The sequence below is a fragment of the Delphinapterus leucas genome, chromosome 2, assembly GCF_059928025.1.
Source record: "Delphinapterus leucas isolate spDelLeu-1000000601 "Yukka" chromosome 2, BTC_Dleu_Yukka2, whole genome shotgun sequence".
NCBI classification, from domain to species: Eukaryota; Metazoa; Chordata; class Mammalia; order Artiodactyla; family Monodontidae; genus Delphinapterus; species Delphinapterus leucas.
In genome coordinates, this window is record NC_143130.1 from 167,935,301 (window position 1) to 167,961,295 (window position 25,995).

The 25,995-nt window shown below is 41.8% G+C and overlaps 1 protein-coding gene, 1 long non-coding RNA gene and 1 other non-coding gene across 5 annotated transcripts in view; all 3 read right to left on the minus strand.

Moving 5' to 3' along the window:
• The window catches only part of NRDE2 (NRDE-2, necessary for RNA interference, domain containing), a 46,266-nt gene extending 44,999 nt beyond the window's left edge, over window positions 1–1,267 (minus strand). Inside the window, exon 1 of the mRNA XM_022576291.2 lies at window positions 1,145–1,267. Within this exon, the coding sequence (XP_022431999.2) occupies window positions 1,145–1,208 (64 nt within the window). The 5' untranslated portion in view covers window positions 1,209–1,267. The remainder of the gene's footprint in view (window positions 1–1,144) is intronic.
• A 1,785-nt stretch (window positions 1,268–3,052) lies between these two features.
• LOC111176163 (uncharacterized) overlaps window positions 3,053–25,995 on the minus strand; it is a 46,070-nt gene continuing 23,127 nt past the window's right edge. The window contains exons 5-6 of one of the 3 annotated variants that reach the window (XR_002644904.2): window positions 20,528–22,356; window positions 3,053–18,834 (exon numbers count right to left, since the gene is read on the minus strand). This is a non-coding gene — a long non-coding RNA (uncharacterized LOC111176163). The other 2 variants (XR_016392251.1, XR_016392252.1) reach the window with 2 other exon arrangements.
• On the minus strand, window positions 20,773–20,845 carry TRNAV-CAC (transfer RNA valine (anticodon CAC)). Its single transcript has one exon. It is a non-coding gene; the product is annotated as a tRNA-Val (tRNA).

Consider the following 25,995-nt stretch of genomic DNA (forward strand, 5'->3'; position numbering starts at 1 on the left):
AAGATTTTGCAGAGGTCTCATGTTTTCCTTCGTGCGTGCCTTTGAAGGCCCTGGAATGCCCTTCCACTATCTCTTTGTCCAAATCTACCCTCTTGAAGACCCATCTCCAAAGTTAGCTCCTATATAATGCTTTCTTTGAACTTCCCCACAGAAGTCATTATTCCGCTGGTTCACCTGTGTCATCTATAACATCCCACCTTGTATGTACTGTTACTTTTTTGTTAAGTACTTACTATTGGTCTGTACATTCAGCTAATATTTATCGAACACCTACTGCACTTTGGGCCTGTGCTAGGGGTTAACGATGCTGCAATGAATAGACAAACACTGTTTCTGACTACATGGATGTTACAGTCTAGTAAAGGATGACCAAAATTACACTAGTTATATAAGAAATTACTCACAATTATGAGAAGCATACCAAAAAAAGAAATGTAGGAATTACGACAAGATACGATAAAGGTGTCAGACACAGCTGGACTCTACCACATAAGGGCATGATTTAGGATTAATCCCTTTAAATTACAATTCACTATGTGCCACAGCTTTTAACAATGCAGATCTGGGAACGCTTAAGGCTTAAATAAAATATGTAATGCCATTACCTGACCTACAGTAGACCCTCAATAAATAAATGTTAGTTCTTATTCCCAGCAGCTGTGCCCATCTGGAGAGAAACTGTGTTTGATTAGCCTTTGGATCCTAATTCTCTAGCTCTTGGTCTGCCAAAAGATATGAGTCCAATAAACAATTCAGAAATAAGGAGAACAGAGAAGGAAAAAAAGCTGTAATAAGAACACCCAGCATTTGCATCAGGAGTCTCCCCGAGATGTGGAGTACCATTGTTTCCATTTTACAGGTGAAGTAACTGAGGCTGGGGGGAGAAAACGGGGCTCAACAATATGATTACATGGAAGTCCCAGCTCCAAGGCCTCTCCTGGTCTGTCTTTCTCCTTTTGGACTCTACAACTCCAGTCCAGAAACCCGGACGAGTGCCGCTGCTCCTCCCACAAGGCTTTGCAGCACCGCGGAGAACTCTGGGATACAAATGAATAAACAAATCCGAGGCAAGGGCGAGACCTGGGCCCGAGAAACTCCGCCCTAAGCCCACCAAGTACCTTCTTCATCCCTTTTGTGTGCTTACCTTTCCTGGGGCTCCCGCTCTCGGGCTCCTCACTAACACCCGCAAAGGCGGGGAACAGCGCCATGATCACAGGCCACACCGCCTTTTCACTCCACAAAAATGGCGGCGGGAAGCCGAGGCCGGTAGTAAGGCCCTTGCGGTCGGTGTGCACTCTGGGAAGTGTAGTTTTCCCGTCGGTCCTTTGGCTTGTACCCAAACCGCGGGGGCGGGGCGGAATGAAAGGGGAAGGGGCGTGATGGGGGAGGGGCGGAAGGGACCACTTCCCTGTAATTAGTACCGTCAGGCTTCTGTGAGGACCAGAAGATGCTGAGACTGGAGGTGCAACTGTTCAGAGCACAAAGTTCAAGGACCCCAGAGTTCACATCATGGCTTCCTAACTGAGTCAAATCAAATTCCCTAACCTTCGGGGTTTTTTTGGGGTTTTGGGTTTTTTTTTTTTTTGCGGTACGCGGGCCTCTCACTGTTGTGGCCTCTCCCGTTGCGGAGCACAGGCTCCGGACGCGCAGGCTCAGCGGCCATGGCTCACGGGCCCAGCCGCTCCGCGGCATGTGGGATCTTCCCGCACCGGGGCACGAAGCCGTGTCCCCTGCATCGGCAGGCGGACTCGCAACCACTGCGCCACCAGGGAAGCCCTAAGCTTCAGTTTTGATGAAATAAAAATTTGTATTTTAAGGCAAGATAAAAATTTAAACAAATTTTTTCTCTGCCCATTTGTACCTCCTCCCTCCCATCTAGTGTGCATCCTGCATCTGCATTATGCATTAACCAGACCTCCGCAATGGCAGAAATACCTGCTCAGCCATAAAGATCAATTTTTCTTTTTCTGGTGCCAGCTGGGTAATTCCTCAGAAGATAACATTCCTTTCTGAATCCCGTAAGGGGTCATCTGTGACCCACCACTCACCCTGTATGTGTAGGCATCTTTGGTGAACTTTATGTACAATGCCAATATGTCATTTCCCTTAAAGATAGTGACTGGTGCAGAACAGACTGGTCAGACGACCTGCGGAGAGTACTGGGCCACACCTATGGAAGTTCTTGGCTTAAATACATATTTATGAACTTAATGTTACTAGCTATATTACTTGTTTTCTGTCTATTCTATAAGATTATTGTTTCCTGCGTTACCAAATGTGTGACTGAGTCTCAGATAAAATTAATGATGAATAGGTGCCTTGAAGTGATTGATCAAATACATAGTTCTATAAGATCAATGATTGTAGTAGTGTAACTCTAGATACGGGAAAAAGCAACAAGAGGGAACCATTTCCTGGACCATAGAAGACTAGAAAGACAGGCAGTCCAGAGGCTTTTGGTTACTGTTAAAGGGGCCTAGTCCAGTAACAGTACCTTGAGGGGCCTATCAATGAAATCTTTGCTTGACCTGGGAATGAGCATTCCCGGCACCTTGGGACAAAGTGGTCACGAAATGCCTCCCAAACCTTGGTCAAAATTAAGACCAAAAGGGAGGGGATTGTAAAATAAAGAATGTCACCCACCATCCAGTTCTACAAGAATCAAGTCACTAGCCACTGCAGTCACTGAAAGGAATCCCTGAAAGGAATTCAGGGCAAGCATCAGGATGAGGCACTTTTGTGCTCTGGGAGAACTGATAGAACTGGCCCTCAGATAGTTAGATATTTTCAGGTGAAAATTTTATGAACCCAGTTTCTTGCACCTTCCAATAATTAGAAAAGCACTAAAACCATTAACTAAGATATCTTTTCCTCCCAAATAGCAGTAACCTTCTATCAAGATGAGAGTTTGCATGTAACCCTTCACCAAAATCACATACATTCTGGCCTCCTACTGTGTCTCTTCAGAACAGTTCTCAGAGCTGTCTGGGAGATTGTCTCCTGTATTATAATCCTCAGTTTGGCTCAAACAAAACTTTCCATTTCTTTCTTAGATTGACAATTGATTAAGTTTTTTGTGTGGACAGTTTCTTCTGCAAAATGTTTTGAAAGTTAAATTAGCATAGAGGTAAAGTGCTTAGGCTTGTGCCTGGCTCGTGGAAAGCACTTAATACAAGTTAGCTATTATGTGAGTTGTGACTGCAAGTCTGACTCAAAGCCTTGTGAGATATCCAAACTTCAATCAATTTATCATTTTAAATATTTTAGAAATACAAAAGAATTCAAGGTCTTCTCAAGTTCAAAGGTCTTTGCTGGTTAGAAAATATATTTACCCACTTATGAAGTATTCTTGACTTTAAAAAAATTGAATCTGAATCTAATGAAGACTGCTACCAGAAATATATGGGTAAAGGAACAATTTAAAGAGCTCATACCACCTAGAAGCAATCAGCCAAATTCGGAGTGTAGGAAGTCATAGAAAACAACCCAGTTTCTTCAACGAATCAACATCTTTAAGGGGGCGGGAGATTGAAATAGATTAAAAGATTTTAAAGATATATCAACCAAATGCAATATACGGCCTCATTATGATTCTGGTTGGAAGAATTGTAAAAATTCTTTTTTTGAGACATGCAGAAATTAGAAGTCGACAGAATATTAGATGACATCAGGTAATTCTTATTAATTCTGTTAGATGTACTAATGTACTAATGGCACTGAGGTTACTTTTTTAAATTCTTATATATCAGAGATATATAGTGAAGTATTTGCAGGTGAAAATAAATAAATGAAAATATATTTGGGGGGTGGTGGAGTCCCAGGGAGTTCAAAAATCTTTAGTTAGCAAATAGATTAAGAGTGGAAGATGCAAATCAAGTCAAAGGATGGATGGACTCTTGTGAAAGCTGCAGACCTGTGTGAGAATTAGGTTGTGTGCGTCCAAAATGAGCACCCTTCAAGTTTTTTTTGTTTGTTTTTTTGGGGTTCTTTTGCGGTACGCGGGCCTTTCACTGTTGTGGCCTCTCCCGTTGCGGAGCACAGGCTCCGAACGCGCAGGCTCAGCGGCCATGGCTCACGGGCCTAGCCGCTCCGCTGGATGTGGGAGCCTGGCACGAACCCGTGTCCCCTGCATCGGCAGGCAGACTCTCAACCACTGTGCCACCAGGGAAGCCCACCCTTCAAGCTTTGAAGGTCTCTACACATTGCTTACAAAAAGAGACTTAGTATGACGATATGAGCAGCAAAAGTCTGCAACTTTCAGGTTCTACCAAAATCTCTGGCTCTAAGGTCCCTCAGTTAATCGGGACAGCTTCCGCCTCCCTTAGCAGACACCTCCCTTAGCAGACTCCCCTGGCTGCTGCGTTCCCCACCGCTTCGTATCCTTCCATTCCAGAAGAGCAACTAATGTGGAAGGGTTAGGAGAATCAGGGCCATAATAGTAACGTTTTTGTCCTAAGAAGGAATCTGGGCATATTAGATATTTTCTGTACTACAGATGGGGAAGAGAATTTGGCTTAAGAGATGCCTTATAAGCAAAATTTAAAAGTGTGTAATCGAGTAACTGCTTTAGACTCCTGATTTTAAGTCGAAATCTTATGACGTTTAGGCAAAGTTTCAGACCATCGAATAATTTAAAGTTTACCATACTTTTAGGTATAATTGATTACCTTTGTAAAAATTAATACTTGAAGAAGATTGATGTATTGTCAGGTAACTGAAATACCCAAAGAGGAAATAAAACGTATTACGTTTATAAATTTATATAAGATGCATAAATGCTAAGCCAAGGTCAGCAAAACTTTTTCTTAAAGGGCCAGATAGTAAATATTTTAGGTTTTGTGGGCCAGAGGGTCTGTGCCGCAGCTACTCAATTTTGCCACTGTATTGGGAAAGCAGCCAGAGATAATAAATGTTAAATGAATGGACATGGCTGTGTTCTAATAAAACTTTATTTACAAAAACAAGTGGTGAGCCCACAGGCCATCATTTGCCAATCCCAAAGAGGCCTGTATTACACTGGGAAGTGTTTCATTAGCTACCTTTATAAACTGAAGCAAACATTATTCAAGATCCCTAAAAATTATTGCTAAAATAACAAATGAAATATGTAATCTGAACTTGAACATTTAAGAACATTATTCTTCCATTAAATCATTTATTCCTTTATATCCAACAACCAGTTTTCAGGGAAATGAAAGGACAAAGGAACATCATAAACACCACCACGGGATACAATCAGCAAAATCCTGATTTTGCGAAACCGTGTGGAACAAACTACCTGCTTGCTTTCTTTCTCTCTGTTTCTCTCTTGGCTGTGTTGGGTCTTCATTGCTGTAAGTGGGCTTTCTCTATTTGCTCTGAGAGGGGACTACTCTGTGTTGCAATGCACAGGTTTCTCATTGCGGTGGCTTCTCTTGTTGCTGAGCACGGGCTCTAGGCGCACGGGCTTCAGTAGTTGTGGCTCGTGGGCTCTAGAGCACAGGCTCAATAGTTGAGGTGCAGGGGCTTAGTTGCTCTACAGCATGTGGGATCTTCCCAGACCAGGGCTCGAACTCGTGTCCCCTGCGTTGGCAGGTGGATTTTTTTTGTTGTTTTTTTTTGTTTTTTTGCAGTACGCGGGCCTCTCACTGTTGTGGCCTCTCCCGTTGCGGAGCACAGGCTCCGGACGCACAGGCTCAGCGGCCATGTCTCACGGGCCCAGCCGCTCCGCGGCATGTGGGATCTTCCCAGACCGGGGCACGAACCCGTGTCCCCTGCATCAGCAGGCGGACTCTCAACCACTGCGCCACCAGGGAAGCCCTGGCAGGTGGATTCTTAACCACTGCGCCACCAGGGAAGCCCCCTGCTTTCTTTAACAAATAAAGTGCAAGGGAAAAAAATAAAGCAAGTACCCAAATGGAGACATGTATTAAAAGAGACTTGAGAGGCATATTGACCAATAGTAATGCACAGATCTTATTTGGATTCTGATTCAAACATACTGTATACGTAAAATGATGACGTTTACAAAACAGCTGAAAATGTGAACACTGGCTGGATATTTGATAAAATGAAGGGATTATTGTTCAAACTTTATAGACATGATAAATGTGTCATGGTTATATATATTTTTAAAGAGTCCATATCTTTTAGAAATACATGCTGAACTATTTACAAGTAAAATGGTATATGCCTAGGATTTGCTTCAAATATGGGAGGGAATTAATTGGTGAAGGTATGGTTGAAACAACATTGGCCCTGAGTTTATAATTATTAAAGTTGGGTAATGTGAACATGGGGGTTCATACACTATTTTGGCCTTTTTTGTTAAGTATATTGAAATGTTTCATAATACAAAATTTCTAAACTGGAAATTTAAAAGCTTATTTTTTAAAAAACATAGCAGTGAAAAGGAACAAACTACTGATATACATAGCGACATGAATGAATCTCCAAATCTATGCTGGGTAAGAAAAGCCATACACAGAAGAGTATTTACTGTATGACTCTGTTGATATAAAATTCTAGAAAATGCAAATTAATATATAGTGACAGAAAGTGGATCAGTGGCTTCCTGGCTCTGGGAGTAGAAGGAGGGATATTCTGTGTGGTGCAAGGAGAATCTCTTGGGAGTGATGAAAATGTTCTGTATCTTGATTGTGGTGGTGGTGGTTTCATAGATGTGAACCATCTGGTTTTTTTAAAAGCTTAGGAACACATTAAGGTTTTGAATTTGTTGTTTCAATAAACTGAACACTAATCTTTTAAACCAGGATCAGCAAACTTTCTGAAAAGGGTCACATAGTAAATATTTTAGACATAGCAGGACATATGGTCTCTGTGGCAACTACCCTGAAATCTGAATTTCAAAAATGTTCACGTCACAAAATATTATTCCCCTTTCTATTTTTTCCAACATTTATAAATGTAAAAACCATTCTCAACTCATGGGCCATGCAAATCAGCGTGGGCCGATTTGACCCATGGCCATAGTTCACTGGACCCTTACAAACTTTTTACCATTAGACAAAAATAAAAGTAAACTTTTGAATAGTCTTTTCTGCACAGGAAAAACCACCCCAGAGAGCATGAAACTAACTCACTTAACTATTATTATTATTATCTGGGTATTTCCAGTGCATTTGGCAGGGTATTTCTTGGAATAAACCAACGTTTTCAAATTATGATTTGGTTTTGTATGGAGCTTGACTAAAGGAAAAGAATGCACTGCTCAACTACTTGTAAATGTTGCTATTCTTTGTAGTAGAGATTATTCACTCTAAATTGATAAGTTGCTGTTCTAGCATCTGTCACACTTTCTAATGTGCTCTCATTTAGCCTGTCTCACAGACCTTGATCACCCTTGGACACCAACAAGAGTGAATCTTTTCTCCAAAGCTGGGAGGAAAAGATGTGGGGCAGGGGGGGTTGTGCAGGAGAGATATATGAAAAGGGGCTGTATTTTAGTTGCAGAAGAGTTGGATGAGAGAGGTTATGCAATCTTGATCTCAGTAAAGTGGGCAGTCAGACTGGCCATGAAGAATGAAAAAGACGCGGGCATGACGTAGGGGCTGAAAACCATAGAAAACAGCCTTTAAACAATGTCATAGAAGACACAACATGAACAAAAGGATTGCCAGGAGGCAGTTAGACACCAAGTACGTAGGTGTAGGTACTCAGTACTTGTTTGTTGCCAAAATAGCACCTACATAATTCCCATTTACTTTTGGAGAAGGATAGTATAGAAAAATGAATAGGTAGTGGACACCTTTTGTTTTGCTTAATTAGCACCCTCTTTTCTGAATCCACAGGGTGGTCATGTTAGTACAATGTGGCCTTACTGTCCTGGCCCCATCTGATTGGTCAGGGTAAGGATGTGACCCAACTTGGCCACGTCTATAGTTGGTCGGTGTTCAACACAGCTCTGACGCAATCCAGGCCAAGCAAAGTTCTTTTCCAGGAATTTTGGAGCTAGAACTGATAAAGAGAAGCTGGTCTCCCTTTGTGTGTCTGGACTCCAAGATATAATCGCCCAGGAGCTGGTGGACAAGTAGAGGAAACCTGCTTGTAGAGAGAGAAGGATGAAAGCAGATGTGAGTTGGAGAAGGGGGGTACGGAACTCTAATTCTAGTTGTCCCTGGAGCCTCGGGTCTATGCTTGTATTCTGGAAAACGGCCCAATATCCCTTTCATGTATCCCTCATTTTAGTTAAACAGATTCCAGTTGACTTTCTGTCACTCACAACCAAGAGTCCTATATGATACAGAATGAATGAGTGAATGAATGAATAAATGACATCATCTCTACACTCAAGGTCATAGTCCCAGAGCCTAGAGGTGTTCCAATTAGTTTCAATGATGACGAGACTTTTAAACTGGTATAAACATTAATAGAGGGAAACCTCACTAAAATGGATTTGGGAGGCTAGAAGCAGGAGAAGTCTCATGCACATACCACTCAGTCTCAATTACAGGAAGAACTGTCGATTACAGACCCCAACAGAAGAATCACCAACAAGAAGGAACCATCAATTAGAGGCCCCAACAGGAAAAGATGTACATTGCATCTCCTACATGAAATCCAATACCTCAGCAATTCAACCGATGAGAAACCATCATTACCCCAAACTCTCACTTTCTCTAATGGATTTTCATTCAAAACAATCCCTCTGGGGCTTCTCTGGTGGCGCATTGGTTAGGAGTCCACCTGCTAATGCAGAGGACACGGGTTCGTAGCCCTGGTCGGGGAAGATCCCACGTGCTGTGGAGCAGCTGGTCCCGTGCGCCACAACTACTGAGCCTGCACTCTAGAGCCCGGGACGACTGAAGCCCGCGCGCCCGGAGCCCGTGCTCTGCAACAAGAGAAGCCACCACAATGAGAAGCCCGTGCACCGCAACGAGTAGCCCCCGCTCTCAGCAACTAGAGAAAACCCGCGTGCAGCAGCGAAGACCCAGTGCAGCCAAAAATTAATTAACTGAATAAATAAATTTATTTAAAAAAAACTCCCAGTGCCCTCCTTTTTCCCTATAAAATAATGTTCTTCTCCTTTGTTTATTGGACTTGCCTATGGCTTTTGCTATAGCTTGTTTGTCCCGAATTGCAATTCCTCCGCTATCCCGGAATAAACATATTTGCTGGTTGAATAACTGACTTTTATTTTTATGGTCAACATTGGCCTATGAAGAACATGTAAAAGCAAACTCTTTTCATCTTAAGAAGAAAGGAATCTTCACCCAGTAACTCAGGCAAACTGGAGAAACCGGTCTATCAACTCATTCAATCTTAAGGAATTTTCTGCTGGTCCCTATGAAGTAAAAGAAAGAAAATGTGCCTTTGGAAACCAGAGATATCAACAAGGAAATAAAACAGCCTGAGCCATTTCATTGCTGTGATCTGCTTTCCCTTTTTTTTTTTTAAGAGGAAGAAGGATGGCATGTCTTAGGTTGGAATGCCTTAATAAGTGGACACAATCCTGAGCAACTGTTCTTCAGTCATGGCTAAAGTGGCCTATTTATGCCTAATCGCAGTTCACATACTCAAGAATCTGTCTGAAATATGTAAAGTTTTGAGAAGTGGTGCAGAAATTACGGAAGAGTGTCAGCAACAACGCTTAGTAATGATGTTAGCATTTAGAAGAGTCTCTAGGAGGAAACTCAGGTTTACTCTTCTATAAGGAAGGTTATGTGGTCAGGCTGAGGGCGTTGCCTAAGAGCTTTGGATAAAAGGGATTATAACCAGAGTTTGAAAAGGTTAAATGAATTTTCTTGTGTAGCTTACTCTTAAACTAGCCTTTCTTCCCAAAATGCCCTGAACTTTCAGTCTCTGTTATGATTAGACTCTTCCAGAAAGTGATATTTTTTATAAGTTATACTGATAATGAAAGGGATCAGTGAAAAAACATAAGCCTTTTATTTTTTTAAGTAATTTTTAACAAGCAAATAGTTAAATCCCCACTAGTCAGGCTGCCTTTTTTGACTAGGAAAGTGACATTTTTAAGAACTGGTTGGTCCCAGTTTCCACTCAAAAACTCCTTTTTCCTATTAACTTTTCTCTCCCTGTGATTCTCCTGGCTTGTGGCAGCATGTCTTTTAAGTATGGGGCAAGCGTGGCTGGTTTATCTCCTCCCCTTCTTATTCCCATCTTTGCCTCTCTTTTCACTGCCTCCTCTCATTGCCAAAAAGAACAAAAATGTGCATTTTTTTTCACCTGTAAATTTCCAGTTGCAAATGAAAGTATCTAAATTAAATTGGTTTCACCTTGTGCCCACCTATTTAGGAGTACAGAGAGGAATTATCCCCTCCTACCATTTTAAGCATGCAATACGTGCTTGATACAAAAAAAAAAAGTTTTAAACACTGGAAAGTATAAAGAAGATGGGGAATAATTGCCCATATTTTCATTACCCAAAGACAAATACTATTTTGGAGTATTTCTACAGAGGCCTTTTCTTTCGTTCTTTTATGTCTTTTTGGGGTCTTAGTTTATGGGTATATTTTTTCATCATAACTGTGATGACTTTTCCTCCTAATATTCTATATAAGCATTTCTCGGTTTTACTACAAACCTCATAAATATGCATTAGATGCATAATATTTCATCCAATGAAATATTCTACTTAACCACTTTCTACTTCTAGATATTTCACAAACCTTACTTCTTGTGTCATCTCATCAGTGTTACCCGTGAGTTTTCCAAAACATGAATGGCCGGGCAGGATTGTCAGCAACAAGATCTTAAGTGGTAGCTCATCCACCAGTAGCCAAGAAAGGATGTTTGTAATGAGGAACTGCCACAGTGCTGGAGCATGAAGGGTGACGTGGCGAACATGGCAGCAAAAAAGGGCAAGAGGACACTTTCTAAAAAGACAAATATAACTTCAAATAATGTAGGCAAAACTCCATGAAACATTCACTCGGCAGTCACTACATTACGTGCCAACAGGACATACAGACATCTCAACAAACAAAGTGCAAAGATAATCTATAAACAAACAAGGAGTACTAGCAGCTGGGGAGGTGGGGATTAACTCTGCCTGGGAGGGCTCCACAGAGGTGGAACTGCTCACCTACGTCTTGACAAATAAGAAGGGGTTCCCTGGCTAGACAAAGGAGAAAACAGAGGTAGACAGAGGAAATAGCATGTGCAGAAGTCCAGTTTCTAAAACAGCAAGGTGTGTTCAAGGACTCTCAACCAGGGCTGTGTAGCTGCAGTGAAGTGAGAGAGGCTGGGGTCACGTCCTGAAGAACCCTGATGCCCTGTGTTGAACAGTAAAGAATTTGTCTGGTCCTTGTGTCTCTCAGTGGTAAACACTAAATCCTTGGCATTTACTGAGTGATCCTTTGCTGTTCATGGTGGCCCCTGACCACACCTGTGTTTATGCTAACGCGATGACTTTCCAGCATGACTGTCATGACTTAGACCAGTCATGCTGGAAAGATCAACCATGTGATTAGAGGGTTGGGGCTTTGAGCCAGCCAACCTCTAGGGAGTGGAAGGAGGCTGGAGGCTGAGTTCAATCACCTGGCTGATAATTCAATCAATCATATTATGTAATGAAACCCCAATAAAACTCGAGACCCCAAGACTCCAGTGAGCTTCCTGGTCGACAAATACATCAAATGTGCAAGGAGGAGGGTGCATCCTGAGTCTACTAGGAAAGTGCACAGAGGCTCTACATCTGGCTGGTCCTGATTTGCATCCTTTATAATAAAACTGTAGTTGTAAGTATAGTACTTTCTTGAGAGTTTTATGAGTTGCTCTAGGTGGTTGAGGGCACCCCTGAATTTGTAGCCAGTTGGTCAGAAGTGCAGGTAGGCTGGGGGCCCCTGAACTTGTGACTGGAATCTGAAGGAGAGCAGTCTTATCAGGGACAGTGCCCTCAACCTGTAAGTCTGCAAACTTCAGGTGATCTGCATAGGAATCGCACCACCAGGTTGCATCCTGGGAAGAAATTTGGACCTGATTTTGAAGGATTTTAAGTAAAGGGACATCACATATTTGTGTCTTAGGAAAATCACTCTGTGCAGTATGAAGAGTGGATTAGACAGGGAAAAATATGAAGGGAGGGCTTTATGGATTGCTGGGAATCAGGCAGGAGCAATAAACTAGGCCAACATACAGCGATCAGGAGTGAAGATGAATTACCAAAAATCTCTGAAATAACTGTGTGAAGCAGCAAATCAAAGAGCAGCATCCCCCGGGCTTGGCTCTGCAAGAATGTGCCCAACCTATCATGGAATGAAGATAGAAGTTTATTGGAAACATCACTTTTGATTATCACAAGCTAAAAGATTTGGATCTTTTAAAAAAGAGTAAAAAGATACATTTTTCTTTTGAGTCTTTAGGAAGAGTTTAAAGATACAGAATAATACAACGAATGATTATGTGCTTACCCCTGCCCCCAATTAGCACGTGTAAATATTCTCTTCTTTTCTATTAATTAGTTCTATTTGTGCTTATTTGCTTTCTATTATAAATCAGTGGCTTTCCACAGTGGGGCGGGGACTCCCAGGGGACACTGGATGGTGTCTAGAGGTATTTTTGGTTGTCACAATTGGGGATGCTACTGGCATCTAGTGAATACAGCCCAGAGGTGCTGCTAAACATCCTAAAATGCACAGGACAATCCCCATCGCAAAGAATTATCTGGCCCAAAATGTCAATGCTGAGGCTGAAAAATCCTGATTTAAATAAAAGAAATAAAATATTATAAAGTTGAACTCCCTGTGTACCCTTCCAAACCCACTTCCCAACCACCCTCTCCCCAAAGGCAGCCACTAACTTGAATTAGGTATAAGGACAGAGGATTTTTTTGGAGTTATATTTTTCCAACTTCTTTTTTGCTAAGTTCTTAGGGTTCAACCCTTTGAAAATTTTTAGTTAATTCTCAGTGTCTCCTACAGGAATGAAAGTACCCACACAGACACCACTGTGCCATCAAAAAAGTACAATTGTAAAGGTGCTGCCTTTACACACACACACACACACACACACACACACACACACACAGATCCATCCCCTTACCACTGTTAATCTGCACTGCCCTCTTTCTCAAGCTAGGCTGGGTTGCCCACCTAAAAGCGGGAGAGGAGACACAGGGCTAGACATGCTTCAGCCTTGACCAAAACATAACAAAAAACTCTTCTTCATTCAGTCTCCTTTGACACTGCTACTAGCAGTCCATCCTACAGGATCCTATGGTTGACCCTTTTACAGAATATAGTAAGTGTTTAATAACATCTGTTGGAACAGGGTCACTAAAAGCAGGCTTATTAAGCAAGGATGATCTAATTCAAGCCATAGTCTTACAAAAAACTTACAAGCAGATGTTTGTGTTACAAACAGCTTATGAGAATTTGGGGGTAATACTGAAATGATGCTTCAATGCAAAAAAAAAAAAAATCAACTAAAAGAAATGAAAAAGTTATCAAAAAGATGGAGAACAAAAAATAGCTCCTGGGATTCCCTGGTGGCGCAGTGGCTGAGAGTCCGCCTGCCGATGCAGGGGACACGGGTTCGTGCCCCAGTCCGGGAAGATCCCACATGCCGCGGAGCGGCTGGGCCCGTGAGCCATGGCCGCTGAGCCTGCGCGTCTGGAGCCTGTGCTCCGCAAAGGGAGAGGCCACAACAGTGAGTAGGCCCGCGTACTGCAAAAAAAAAAAAAGCTCCTTGTTTTTTATTTTAAAAAGTAAAAAGCAAAACTATCTTTTAACTGCATGCTAAGTACTATGCTTTATACTGGTGATAAACTATCACTCCAAGTGAGGGAAATATCACTCAAGATGCCTTCAAGGATCTCATAATCCAGAAAGGGAAACACAAACATTAGCAGATAATGCTCGTAAGATGACATGGTGGGACAATGAAAGAGATATTTTTTCAGTATAACTGCAGCAGAGATGAAATTAAAGACTCAATTGGTAATAGCAATGCCCTTCTTCATCCCATGCAGACTATTGCTTATAACCTTGCAATAAGAGCTGAGAATGCCATTTAAATTAAAATAGTCCAACAAACTTACTCTACCAGATTTAAAATATATTGCTATAATAATCCACTGTAATTTATATGGATATGACACTGGTTTAAAACTAGGTAGGTATAATAGAATAGAGAGTATAGAAACAGAGTTTGATCTAGCATAAATATGGTATTTCATATCAGTAAAGAAAGTATGGATTATTCAATAAATGATCTTGAAATAGATTTTAGTTTGGAGGGAAAATTACATCATATCCCTAGCTCTTCTTAGTAGCAAATAAATTCTAGGAGGATCAAAGATTAAATATTTTTAAAACACATGAAAAACTAGAAGGAAATATAGGTATTTTAAAAATCTTGAGTCAAATGAGATCTTTCTAAGCATGACACCAAATTTAGAAATTCCAAAAAGAAAATAATTTTTGCTAGATTAAATTTTTAAACTTCTGAACTACAGAAAACTGTCACAAACAAATGTAAAAAGAGAAGCAATCATTTTTTTAAAAAAAACTAGGTCATCTGGACTAATATCCTTAAGACATATGAAGAGCTCTTATAAATGAATAAGGAAAATGTGACTCTCCCTGATAAAATGGGAAAAATGAAATAAAAATGCAATTCACAAAAGATTTACAAATAATCAGGTAGAAAGATAGCATTCTTATTAACAGTCAAAGAAATGCAAATTTCACCACAATAAACGATGGTGAAGATTTTAAGTCTGAAAATACCAGTTTGTGCAGGAAGCAGATATTATTACATGCTGATGGTGGCAAGATACCTCGGTAGAAATCTTCTAGATGGAAATTTGGTAATACGTGTAAAAAGTTAAAGAAGAGAAAATAGAGGGGAAGAAGGTTGAGGGGAAGAAGAGATGCTGAAGGGAATACTTTTGAACTAGCCCTTTTCATGAAATTTGTCTTAAAATTTATCTTAGATATGCTTCTAGGTCAAGGTGTCAGCAGGGTTGGTTTCTCCTGAGACCTCCTTGGCTTGCCGATGGCCACCTTCTCGCTGTATCCTCACGTGGCTTTGCTCTGGCTTTGTTTCCTTTTCATATAAGGATACCAGTCATATTGGATTAAGGCTCTACCCTTATTTAACATTAATTACTTCTCTAAAAGCCCTATTTCCAAATATAGTCACATTCACGGTTAGGGCTTCAACATACGGATTTGGGGGGAACACAATTCAGTCTATTACAAATAGTGAAAAGTGGAAACAACCTAGAGGTCCAGAAAGTAAAATATTATGCAGCCTCACAAGCGATGAAGCCAATTTATACTTGTTAACATGGAAAGCTGTCACGATACACGGCATTTTTTTTTTTTGGCCGCACCCCACAGGTTAGGGGATCTTAGTTCCCTGACCAGAGATTGAACCCCTGCCCTCGGCAGTGAAAGCGCAGGGTCATAACCACTGGGCCGCCAGGAAATTCCCTATGACATGTTTCTTAACAGGTTTTAAAACAATAGGCTTAGTATGACCACACTTTTGGAAAAATATATATGTATATTTGCAAAAAAAAGTTTATGTACCCCAACATAAACAAAGTGACATCTGGATAGCGGAGCTCTGAGAAAGATACATATTCAATTTTATATTTTTATGAATAATATAAAATGAATATTTTAACCTTTATAATAAAGGAGAAAAAAGTTATTTTCGAAAGGACGGTTCTGTCCCAAATTTATTTCTTCCAGGATTATTTAAATACATTTCAAATTCTGATTGCTAATTTTTTGCATAAATAATTACAAACTATGAGCCAAAGTGACTCTACAGGGTGCACCAGTGGAGGCCACTGATGCGAGGCAGATTACAAGTTTGAGTGGAAGAGATTCATTTGCAGAAAAATTATGAACATAAAAAGGTGTTAATTAACCAACAGAATTTATGGGTCTGTTTTGTGGACACTGGCACTCATTCAATTTGATTATTGTAGCCTATCAAACTACATAATTTAAGCCAAAAGGCCCTGTTAGAATAGACAAATACATTGACAAATTTCAAAGACAATAGATTCCTTTTTTTAGCAACTTGGAATCGTATGCACAATTTCAACACCAACCAAGTGGAATTTCACAAAAAAAGTGCAGTTTCACAACAAGGAAAAAAACAACGTAACAGTGTATGTTGGTTTAGTCCCTGATTGGCTTATCCACTAATTCAGTCCCCAGAGTGACAACTCTTTCCTTTTAGTGAAAAATCATCTCAATTTGCTACTTCTTTTGAGTTAGTTTTTGTATTTAAAGAATCAAAATTCAAGGCAGCTCCCTCAAATTTGAAGACCTCAAAAGTGAAATCACCTAGTGGTGATGGTCGTTCAGACTAAGCAACATTCCCAGTGTAGCCCTCCCTTCTGCATCATTAGTGATGGTTACGTTGTAGACAGAACCTCCATAATGCAGCTTGATTTGCCTAAATAGAAGAAATAGATCTTTCTCTGTTAGAGGGAAAGTTGGCATCAAGGACAGAAATTCATCTCCTGATTTTTTGCCATCCTCAAACGTTTAGCTAACTGATTCATCAGAACAAGCGAAAGCATAATGTCTTTCAGCCTCTCCTGGGATTATCAGGTAGCTGATTGCAACCTTTCACAATCCTTCAGCATATGGGTTGCATAATCTTTGGGGGATTCTGCAGAATGTGCTGATAATGGTTTCCTCTTTGACATTCAAGTTAATTATCACTATTGAATCTTTAATACTTAAAAAATATGTGTTGCTTAATTTGTTCATGAATCAGTGGTTTAATAAATGCCAGCATATATATTAAATTATGTTAATGTTTAATATCTTTTTTGAGCAAAGTGCATTAAAAATTAAAATAAAATTAATTCTCACTTTCCCATTCTTACACTGTAGGTAATGTTATTTTACACTGTGCTACAGTCTTCTACAAATTGATGTTCAGTGCTTTGAATTAATGAACTTTGTGATTTATATACTGGCTGGGGTATTATTCATTGCTTTTTCAATTACTGTAAAACTTTATACATCATGGCATGAGACTGAGCAATTGGATGAATAGTACTGGAGGAGTTTTTCTTTTAAAAGGGATCACGTAATAAAGACAGAAAACTAAATTAGCATCTCTAATATGCCAGCCAGCGACACTGGGCTCCGTGTTAGTGGGCTTATGAATGACCTTCCGGAAGTGAAGCTTTCAGAATCAGAATGTTCAGGAAAACCTGATCTCCCGCCCTTGAATAACTGCAAACGTTCATGGCGAACCATTATCATCCACAGAACTAAAAAGCAAGAATCTCTAGAATCCAGCGTATTAGCAAGAGGCTGAGATTTTGAAAGTACTGACATGTCGTATCATCCTATCAATTTTTAGAACTGCCAGAAGTGATGGTTATGCTTTGCACCAATACCTAAATGCGTCCCATGCATCTGACTTCTTTCCATATTTCTTTTAGTCAACACTGACAAGATTCCTATCCCTGCCCTGGGCTCTAAGGGCTGAAGGAACATAACACAGGGATGACATTCCCCCAGGGTTTGCTTTGTTTGTTTGTTTTAATCTCTTGAAAACCCTGTGTCATTCCCAGGAGGAGCATCCCATGTAGTACATGGCCCCAGCTGGAAAACTCAAGGTGAGGCCAATGTGAGGAAAGGCTAGAGGGGGCCTCACTGAACTGCTCCCACAATCACAAAAGAGCGCAAAGCACAGTGAGAAGCCAGGAGAAGCGGTTGACAAGCCAACAGAAGCAGCAAACAGGCTCACTGGGAGTCCAGACTCAGCACCGGCAAGCCACTGCCTGTGAAAAGCCCACAGCCACGCGGGGCCCAGGCTCCTTCCAGCCAGCTTGACCTACTCCGCTCATGACCCTCAACCTACAGGAACTTCAAATGCGCCAATAGAAAGGGAGGCTTTTCACCTGGCCTGAGGGATTTTACTATTCAAAAGGGAGGACAAAGGGAGGGAGGAAAGACCTGTTATCGCCTCAAAAAAATGGGCCTGATGACAAGACCCTGCACCACAAATACCCCAGAAGCCTGGGCAGCCCCTTGCTTACTCAGGCAATTTGAGACCAGACCACACAAAACACCGGAAGGAAGCCTGTGCTTGAGACAAGGGGTAGCCATGTAACTAATAAGCATTTATTAGTCCTGTGCATAGATATGCAAAATACCCATCACACAAGGAGACTTCAAACTCTAATTTTAGGATTTTATTCCTGTCTCAAAAATATAACCTCTGTTTTCTGGAATTTTCCTCATTCTGTTCTGGCATCTCTTAGTTGGTCAATCTGCCTGCATCCCTTTGGTCACCTCCCATTAGAACAGGTCCCCCTCCACCCCGCGCCCCGCCCCCCAGGGCCATTGCCTCCTCTGGCACAGGGCTGGTCCCAAGTCACTGTCTGTCATACAAGCATCCGTCTGACCTGCTTATGGCCTTTCCTGACCCTTGTACCTGATGCTTAGGATGGTTTCTCTGGCTCTTAACACTGTCTTCTGCTTTCTCCTTGATTTAAACCCAGCTCTTTGATGAAGCCTGTCTAAGCCCCCCCAGGAGCCCCTTACCCAGGACAGGTCCCCACCAAGCCAGCCCTGGTTCCTCCAGCTGAGCAGATCAAGGCAGTTCTGGAAATTTTGCTTTTGGAAGTCAAGGAGAAAATCTTATTTTGCATCAACACTTATTGTAAATAACACCTGTAAAAACTGGTGGATTTCTTGTCTGATTCTTTCTCAATGATGCAGCATGGTATGTATCTCAGGGTCCTCATTCCAAACATCAGTGAAGGTTGCACAGAGCTACAGTTCATCCAGTAAGATGGTTCATCCACTAATAGGACCAGACACTGGAATCCTTGGCTTGAGTCACCTCTCTTGTCATTTGATGTTTTCTGATAAGAGACAAGTGCTGTAAAAATAAATAAGCAACAGCATTCCAGTTGTTGCAAGTTCTGGGGAGCAGGAAGCTTTTAGACTTCCTATGCCATAACCATCCAAATGGATCCCAAAAGTTATGTAGCTCCTGGAAAGTGTCACAATTATCTTGGCAAGTAAGTCACTCTGCCCAGAAGTACCCACAAAATCCATTTTTTTAACGTTTTTATTGGAGTACAATTGCTTTACAATGGTGTGTTAGTTTCTGCTTTATAACAAAGTGAATCAGCTATACATATACATATATCCCCATATCTCCTCCCTCTTGCATATCCCTCCCACCCTCCCTATCCCACCCCTCTAGGTGGTCACAAAGCACGGAGCTGATCTCCCTGTGCTATGCGGCTGCTACACACTAGTTATCTATTTTACATTTGGTAGTACATATAAGTCCATGCCACTCTCTCACTTCATCCCAGCTTCCCCTTCCCCCTCCCTGTGTCCTCAAGTCCATTCTCTATGTTTGTGTCTTTATGCCTGTCCTGCCCCTAGGTTCCTCAGAACCAGTATTCTTTTTTTTTTTTTAGATTCCATATGTATGTGTTAGCCTACAGTATTTTTCTCTTTCTGACTTACTTCACTCTGTATGACAGACTCTAGGTCCATCCACCTCACTACAAATAACTCAATTTTGTTTCTTTTTATGGCTGAGTGATATTCCATTGTATATATGTGCCACATCTTCTTTATCCATTCATCTGTCGATGGACACTTAGGCTGCTTCCATGTCCTGGCTATTGTAAATAGAGCAGCAATGAACATTGTGGTACATGACTCTTTTTGAATTATGGTTTTCTCAGGGTATATGCCCAGTAATGGGATTGCTGGGTCATATGGTAGTTATGTTTTTAGTTTTTTAAGGAACCTCCATACTGTTCTCCATAGTGGCTGTATCAATTTACATTCCCACCAACAGTGCACAAAATCCATTTTAAAGTCTCTGCTTTCAGGTTATCTGAAGAGCCTGTATGGAGAGACCTAGCATAGGTTGTAGTGAACAGATGGTGTAGGTTCCAAGAAAGTCATGACATGTGCTCAGTTTTGGCCGGAGTGACTCATGGCTATACTGTGGTCAGTGCCAGTTGAGACCCACTCAGGACCCTGCATGGCCTGCCCAGTGACCTCCAGAACTTTTGGGAAGGTGGTGACAGCATGGGAGGGTGACTGAGGGAAGATTCAGGGATGTGTCCCACCCTTAGTCTCTGAAATAGGTGTGACTCGTTGGCTCCAGTTAGAACTGGTGAATTCCCCAAATCCAAATATCAGAGTGGTGATTTCTTGTGGAGAGTGGATGGCAGCCCTGGATATTTTGGGAACGAACCGTATCATCTTCCCTCATCTCTTCTGGGAGAGCAGCCTACTTCTACACATCTGCTCCCAGGAGATCAGTCTCCAAAAAGCCCCACCTTGAGTACAGGTTACAGGGTCAAAAGATGCTGCTGCTTTGGCTGCCAGCTGGGGTGATGTAGGCAGAGAAGCTGGGATGCGGAGGCATGCTATTCTGACCTACAACTGCTTCCCTTGCAGCCGGTAGACACTGCGAAAGCAATTTTGAAAATCTGAGACATCTTGATGTATCTGTTCATCTTAAGCTTATTTTAATAACTATAATTTTATTTATTTTTTAAAGCATTTATACCCTTTAAAAATTTTATTTATTTACTTACTTATTTTATTTTATTTGGCTGCGCTGGGTCTTAGTTGTGGCACACAGGATCGTCGTTGCTACATGCAGGATCTTTGTTGCTGCATGAGGGATCTTTAGTTGCTGCGCTGGGTCTTAGTTGTGGCACACAGGATCGTCGTTGCTACATGCAGGATCTTTGTTGCTGCATGAGGGATCTTTAGTTGCATCATGTGGGATCTTTTAGTTGCACCATGCTAACTCTTAGCTGCGTCACGTGGGATCTAGTTCCCTGACCAGGGATCAAACCTGGGCCCCCTGCATTGTGAGCGCAGAGTCTTAGCCACTGGGCTACCAGGGAAGTCCCTAATAACCATAATTTTAGATGGTCATCTTTTATCCTGATCTTGAGTCTTACATCTTACATTTAATTTTTAAGCTTCATAATGAATATTAATGAACTAATTTACTTAGGGATTCACCTAGAGTCTATTCCTTTATGTATGGCTTTTATCACAGTGATCTCAAACACTTCTAGGAAGATTACCCACGTAAATAGTGCCCCCAGCATTTATGCTGGGAAATACTTGATTGCTTTCTGCTTATTGTTAATTCAGGAAACCCGTTCATTCTCAAAATATAAACTCTTGCGATTGAATCAAATGACTCAGCTCTCCCGCTCCAGCCATGCTGCCTGGCCTTTCCTCACAGCTCCAGACAGGCGTCCAGTTGTCCTGAGCACACCCCCGCTCACCTGTCCTGTTGTACGAAACTAAACGTGTTCCCTTCTTTCCCAGAGTCTCCCTATTTACTCCCACCAGTTAGACTGTGCAAATATTCCTGTGTCCTTTGGGGATCCCAAATCACCTACTGACCCATGAACCAACCCTCCAAAATCACCCATAATATGTGGTACATGTGTGCATATTTTTCTGGGGATCACACCCACAGCTTTCATTATATTCTCAAAGGGCCCATGACCCTCTCATCCAAAAGGATGGAAATGGTCTCTCACTGTCATCGATACTGTCCTATGGTATACTTGCAACAGTAAAACTGCCTCCTGGCTGGTCCCCCCGCCTCCAGGGTCCTTCCAGTCCATTCTGTGCACTGACACCACCTCACTGATCATCAGTGGGACACAAGGTTTACCTGCTTTAATTCTCTCCCATCCCCCAAGTCCACAGGAGCCTGAGAGCAGTGCCACCACACCTGTTTTATTCCTAATTAATTGCTTTGCTACCTAGAACACCTCCCCTGCCTCTCTCCGCACACCCATTCAACCTCCACACTTCAAGGCCCAGCCAAAGGCACGTCCCAGCCGAAGACCAGCCTAGAGGTGGAGTTTGGTTTCAGATGACAGGATACCTGAGAGGGAGTGTGGGCCTGGAGGTTTACAGAGCTGGAAAGGTCTGCATGGAGTTGAAAATCTTGAAAAAGGACGAGCTCTCCAAGGTTTCAACCTTGACAGTGAAAGAGCTCTCCAAGGTAACTAAAAGCAAAAACAGTCAAGTGTTTATTCTCAATTTCTACAGCACTTAGGTGCCCAGCCCAGGGCTCCACAAAGAGCTCACTTGAATATTTACCGAACAAGTGTGGAATGTTACATTCAAAACGAAACATAATCTGATGGGGGAATGGGAGTTTCATAAGGTTAAAATTTGCCTGCAAAATATTTTGAACAAAGTACTTTGCAAAAATTAGGTGAATTATTTCCCTAGTCTTTGCCTCAAAAATTGTAATTTATAAAATCACTGGAGTTGAAAGTGGTTTAAAGCGGCAAATGAAAAGTCAAATGACATCCTTAATAGGTGCATATTAAAAATACATATTTCTATTAACATTTTTCATGGATGTGATGATAAAGTAAACCTACAGTGGAGAGAAACAAAATACACTTTGCATTAATAATTTGTAAATCACTATCTCAGGGATTTGCTTAATTACTGTTACCTATGCAACTAACCCCGGGCATAATTATTTAGGAAAGAATTCATGTCTTCCTTGCGACACATTCTAAACCAATATTGTTGGTCTCTAAGGAGAAACTGTGTCCACAGTTAAGTTAGGTGTTTAATATCATGAGTCAATATTAATATTAAACTAGAGCTGAAGAGAGAACCAAAAACAGGGGCTGGTGCACAGCCACAGAACCACGCTACAACTGCAGGCAACTGTGAGTTGCCAAATTAGGTGTTACTGAAATGGAAGACCAAGCAGGAAGCTGGTGGCTCGGCAGGCGGGGCCCGTCCCTCATAACGCGCTCACCAATATAACATTCCCCCAGTGCTTCATCTTCATTTGCAGAGGATAATGGATGGGATCAGGGCTGCGAGAGTTTGGTCAGTTGCACAAGACCCAGCCTCTAGGCACAGAGCTACCACGGAGCCTGGCTTCTACCAGACCATCTACTCTCTACCAACTCAACAGCAGTTTATAAATTCCCCCCAGGGCTTAACTATGCCCTTTGGACCTCCAAGCACAGGAGCCCTTTAAAAGCCATCATCTCCAAAGCTGGCTGCCCATAGCATCCCACCAGTGTTCAGACCACACAGCCCAACTGTGCCCCAAATCTAGAGAATTTCCAAGTCAGAGCCCTCAACAATAACTGCTCCTCTCATTGCACATGTGACGAAACAGAGGTCTGGAAGATCTAAGAACTGGGCCCGAACCCTGATCTTCTTCCAGTCCGGAGAAGGTTCTGCTGTATCCCAGTTCTGCCAGCTGTTATGACGTAGGGGATGCCAACCGAAGTAGAGCTGGCTTTTCAGAAGTGATATTGCAGTCCTTCAGGAATCCTGAGTGCCTGGACCTTTGAGTGTTATTGGAAAAGCATTGTTCCAATTTACTGGAAATTTTCCTTTTACAAATTGACCTCCTGCCCTTGCTAAACTGTTCCCCTTCTTTTCCTCTGGAAACGGTCTACCTGGACACCCCTTGCCATTGTTACCCGGCTGTGGGCACAGGGATTCCTGTCTACTAGGCTCCCTTGTAAATGTTGTGAGCACTGGCAAAGAATGGGAGGAAAAGGCCAGAGCATCAGAGGTTTCTTGATGCAGCTGTTCTAGAGCAAGACCCACGGTGCAGAAAACCAAACTCTGACAGGGGGTGTTTGCAGCAAAATAAGGGTTTATTTGCAGGGTGCCAAGCAAGGGAGTGGGAGACCAGTCTCAGATCCACTCCATCTTGGTCTTTGAGTTAGGGCTGTTTTAAACGGGAAGAACAAAGAAACTGGGATTAATCATTTTGTGACATTTCTGTGACATTTCTTAACTGTCGTTTCGCGAGTCAGGATGTCTCTGGTTTATGATTCTCTGGCCAGATGGTCCAAGGCTCAGGGATCTGTGAGCTCATCTTGCTCTGAGTCTTTACGTTAATGATGACCTCCATAATAGCAATTTTACTGTATTAACAATGTTACCGAGAACAGCCATCTTTGTCATCTGACTCTGTTTGATTCGTGTTCAGTTAGCACAGGATTGAGGTCAGAGGAGACAAGAAAGGGATCAAGGTTTTTTTTTTTTTTTTTTTTTTTTTTGGGATCAAGGTTTTGAATAGAGAGATTAATCATAAACTCCGCAAGGGAACTCGGTTTTAGAGGGACTCAGTTTCACAGTCAGTGGCCAAGTCCTTGACCTGAAAGCTGCCTCGGGTGCCCATGTCTTCATGAAGGGCTTTGCCTGGCTCAGAAAAGCCTTGCAGCTGATAAGCTTTGTGAAGTCCCTGTCCTGCCTGTTTCCACCAAGTAAAGCACGCTTAGCCCTTTCCCCTTCCCTCACTGGTTTAGGCAGATGGCCCAGTCCGTCACAACCAAGGCGGAGACATGGTCTGAGCTGACTCATTGAAGAACAGTAATTCCTTCCAGAGAAGATTCGCCATTCGTTCAGACACTGGAACGATTATTTGCTGGCGGACAGCTGTAATTACTTTTTACTGCAGGTAGGCAACTGTTCCAGAAGTCAAGCTAATAGAATTACTGGTTTCTGAATGGCTTTTGGAACAAGTAATTTTCAACAAGTCAGCACAGCATGTTCGGTGAACTTTCCACCCAGGACAAATCCCTGCCTCTGTGGCTCCGCACTGCAGGCAAGATGTGGGTTCTTCGATGGGGCACTTTGGAACTGTAGGGGCATTTTTCTTCCAGGACCCTTCGTTTGAAAATGGGACTTGAGCAAATCGTGCTTGGAGATATTTCATGAGCTTGCACCAAATCACTCTTCTAATTTTTAATTACTCTGGGAGTTGGCATTAAATTGTATCAACGAACTAACCAACCTTTCTAGCAATAGCAGGGTAAATCACTTTCCCAGTCATGGTATCCCATGGTAACTTCTCCCTCCATGCTACCCATTTCTGAAGAGAAGCTAAGGGAAAAATAAATCCAGAGGGCCTTTTAGTCAACGTTCCTAACAAGATTACCAACTACTGTAGACTGTAGATAATGATTTTGCAACAAGATTCTCTATTTGATAAGAAAAAGCCCTTTTGAATGCTTGTCAACATTGGACCCTATCAGCTGATTTGACATTTAACAGATTTTAAAAAGCACATCCATGGTCTGTTGGGACAACAGTTCCTTTTACTGAGAAGTCTTCGAGGTATTTTTTGCTGTTGTTGTTGTTATGATTACTAAACATTCCCGCCTCCTGCTTTGCCATCCACTAATTAGCTGAGCTCTGGTTTTGAGTGGGCCATAACTGTTCTCTTTGTGCCCATGAGTTGGCTTGTCCTGTTACCTGTCCAGGGGAAGGAGCAAACGCAAAACTGTATGACTTGGGAGAAGACTGGGCCTACCTTAACTCTAGTATCATAAGAAGAGACAGATCTGCTTTTAAGCAGATTGAGTTGTTGAGAATCAAGAGAGGATGAACTATATAGACTATTGATCTGGAGACCGTGTATGGTGAGAACGTTTAAGACTTACACGCTTAGTAACCTTCAAATATACAATACAGTATTGTAAACTATAATCACCATGCTGCACAACAGATCCCTAGAACTCATTCATGTTATGACTAGAAGTTTGTACCCTTTGACCAATATCTCATCACCACCCAACACCCCAGTTCCTGGCAGCCACCAATCTACTCTCTGTTTCCATGGCTTTGTGTTTTCTAGATTCCACGTATAAGTGAGATCATATAGTATTTGTCTTTCTCTGTGGATACTATTTTTTAGACTTTTTGACATATGGTCAATGCATAGAGACCTGTTAAGGGAATTTATTTCAAGCAATTGGTGTTATCAGTTTGCTTTATTGATATGCAAATTCATTAGTGTCTGGGATCCCCAGAGAAGGAACTGTAACCCCACAGCAAACTTCCTTTGCAGCCCTTAGAAATCAAAAAACCTTCATTCATTGTTAGGAAAGTTGAAAGTATGCTAGATAGCTGTCCTCAAAAGCCTGAAAAATGCTTAGCTGAAAATCATTAAGTAGGTTTAAGAAACTGTTTACTATTTAATACTACACAACATTTAGTATTACCACAACCTTTGCAAGTCATTCTGATG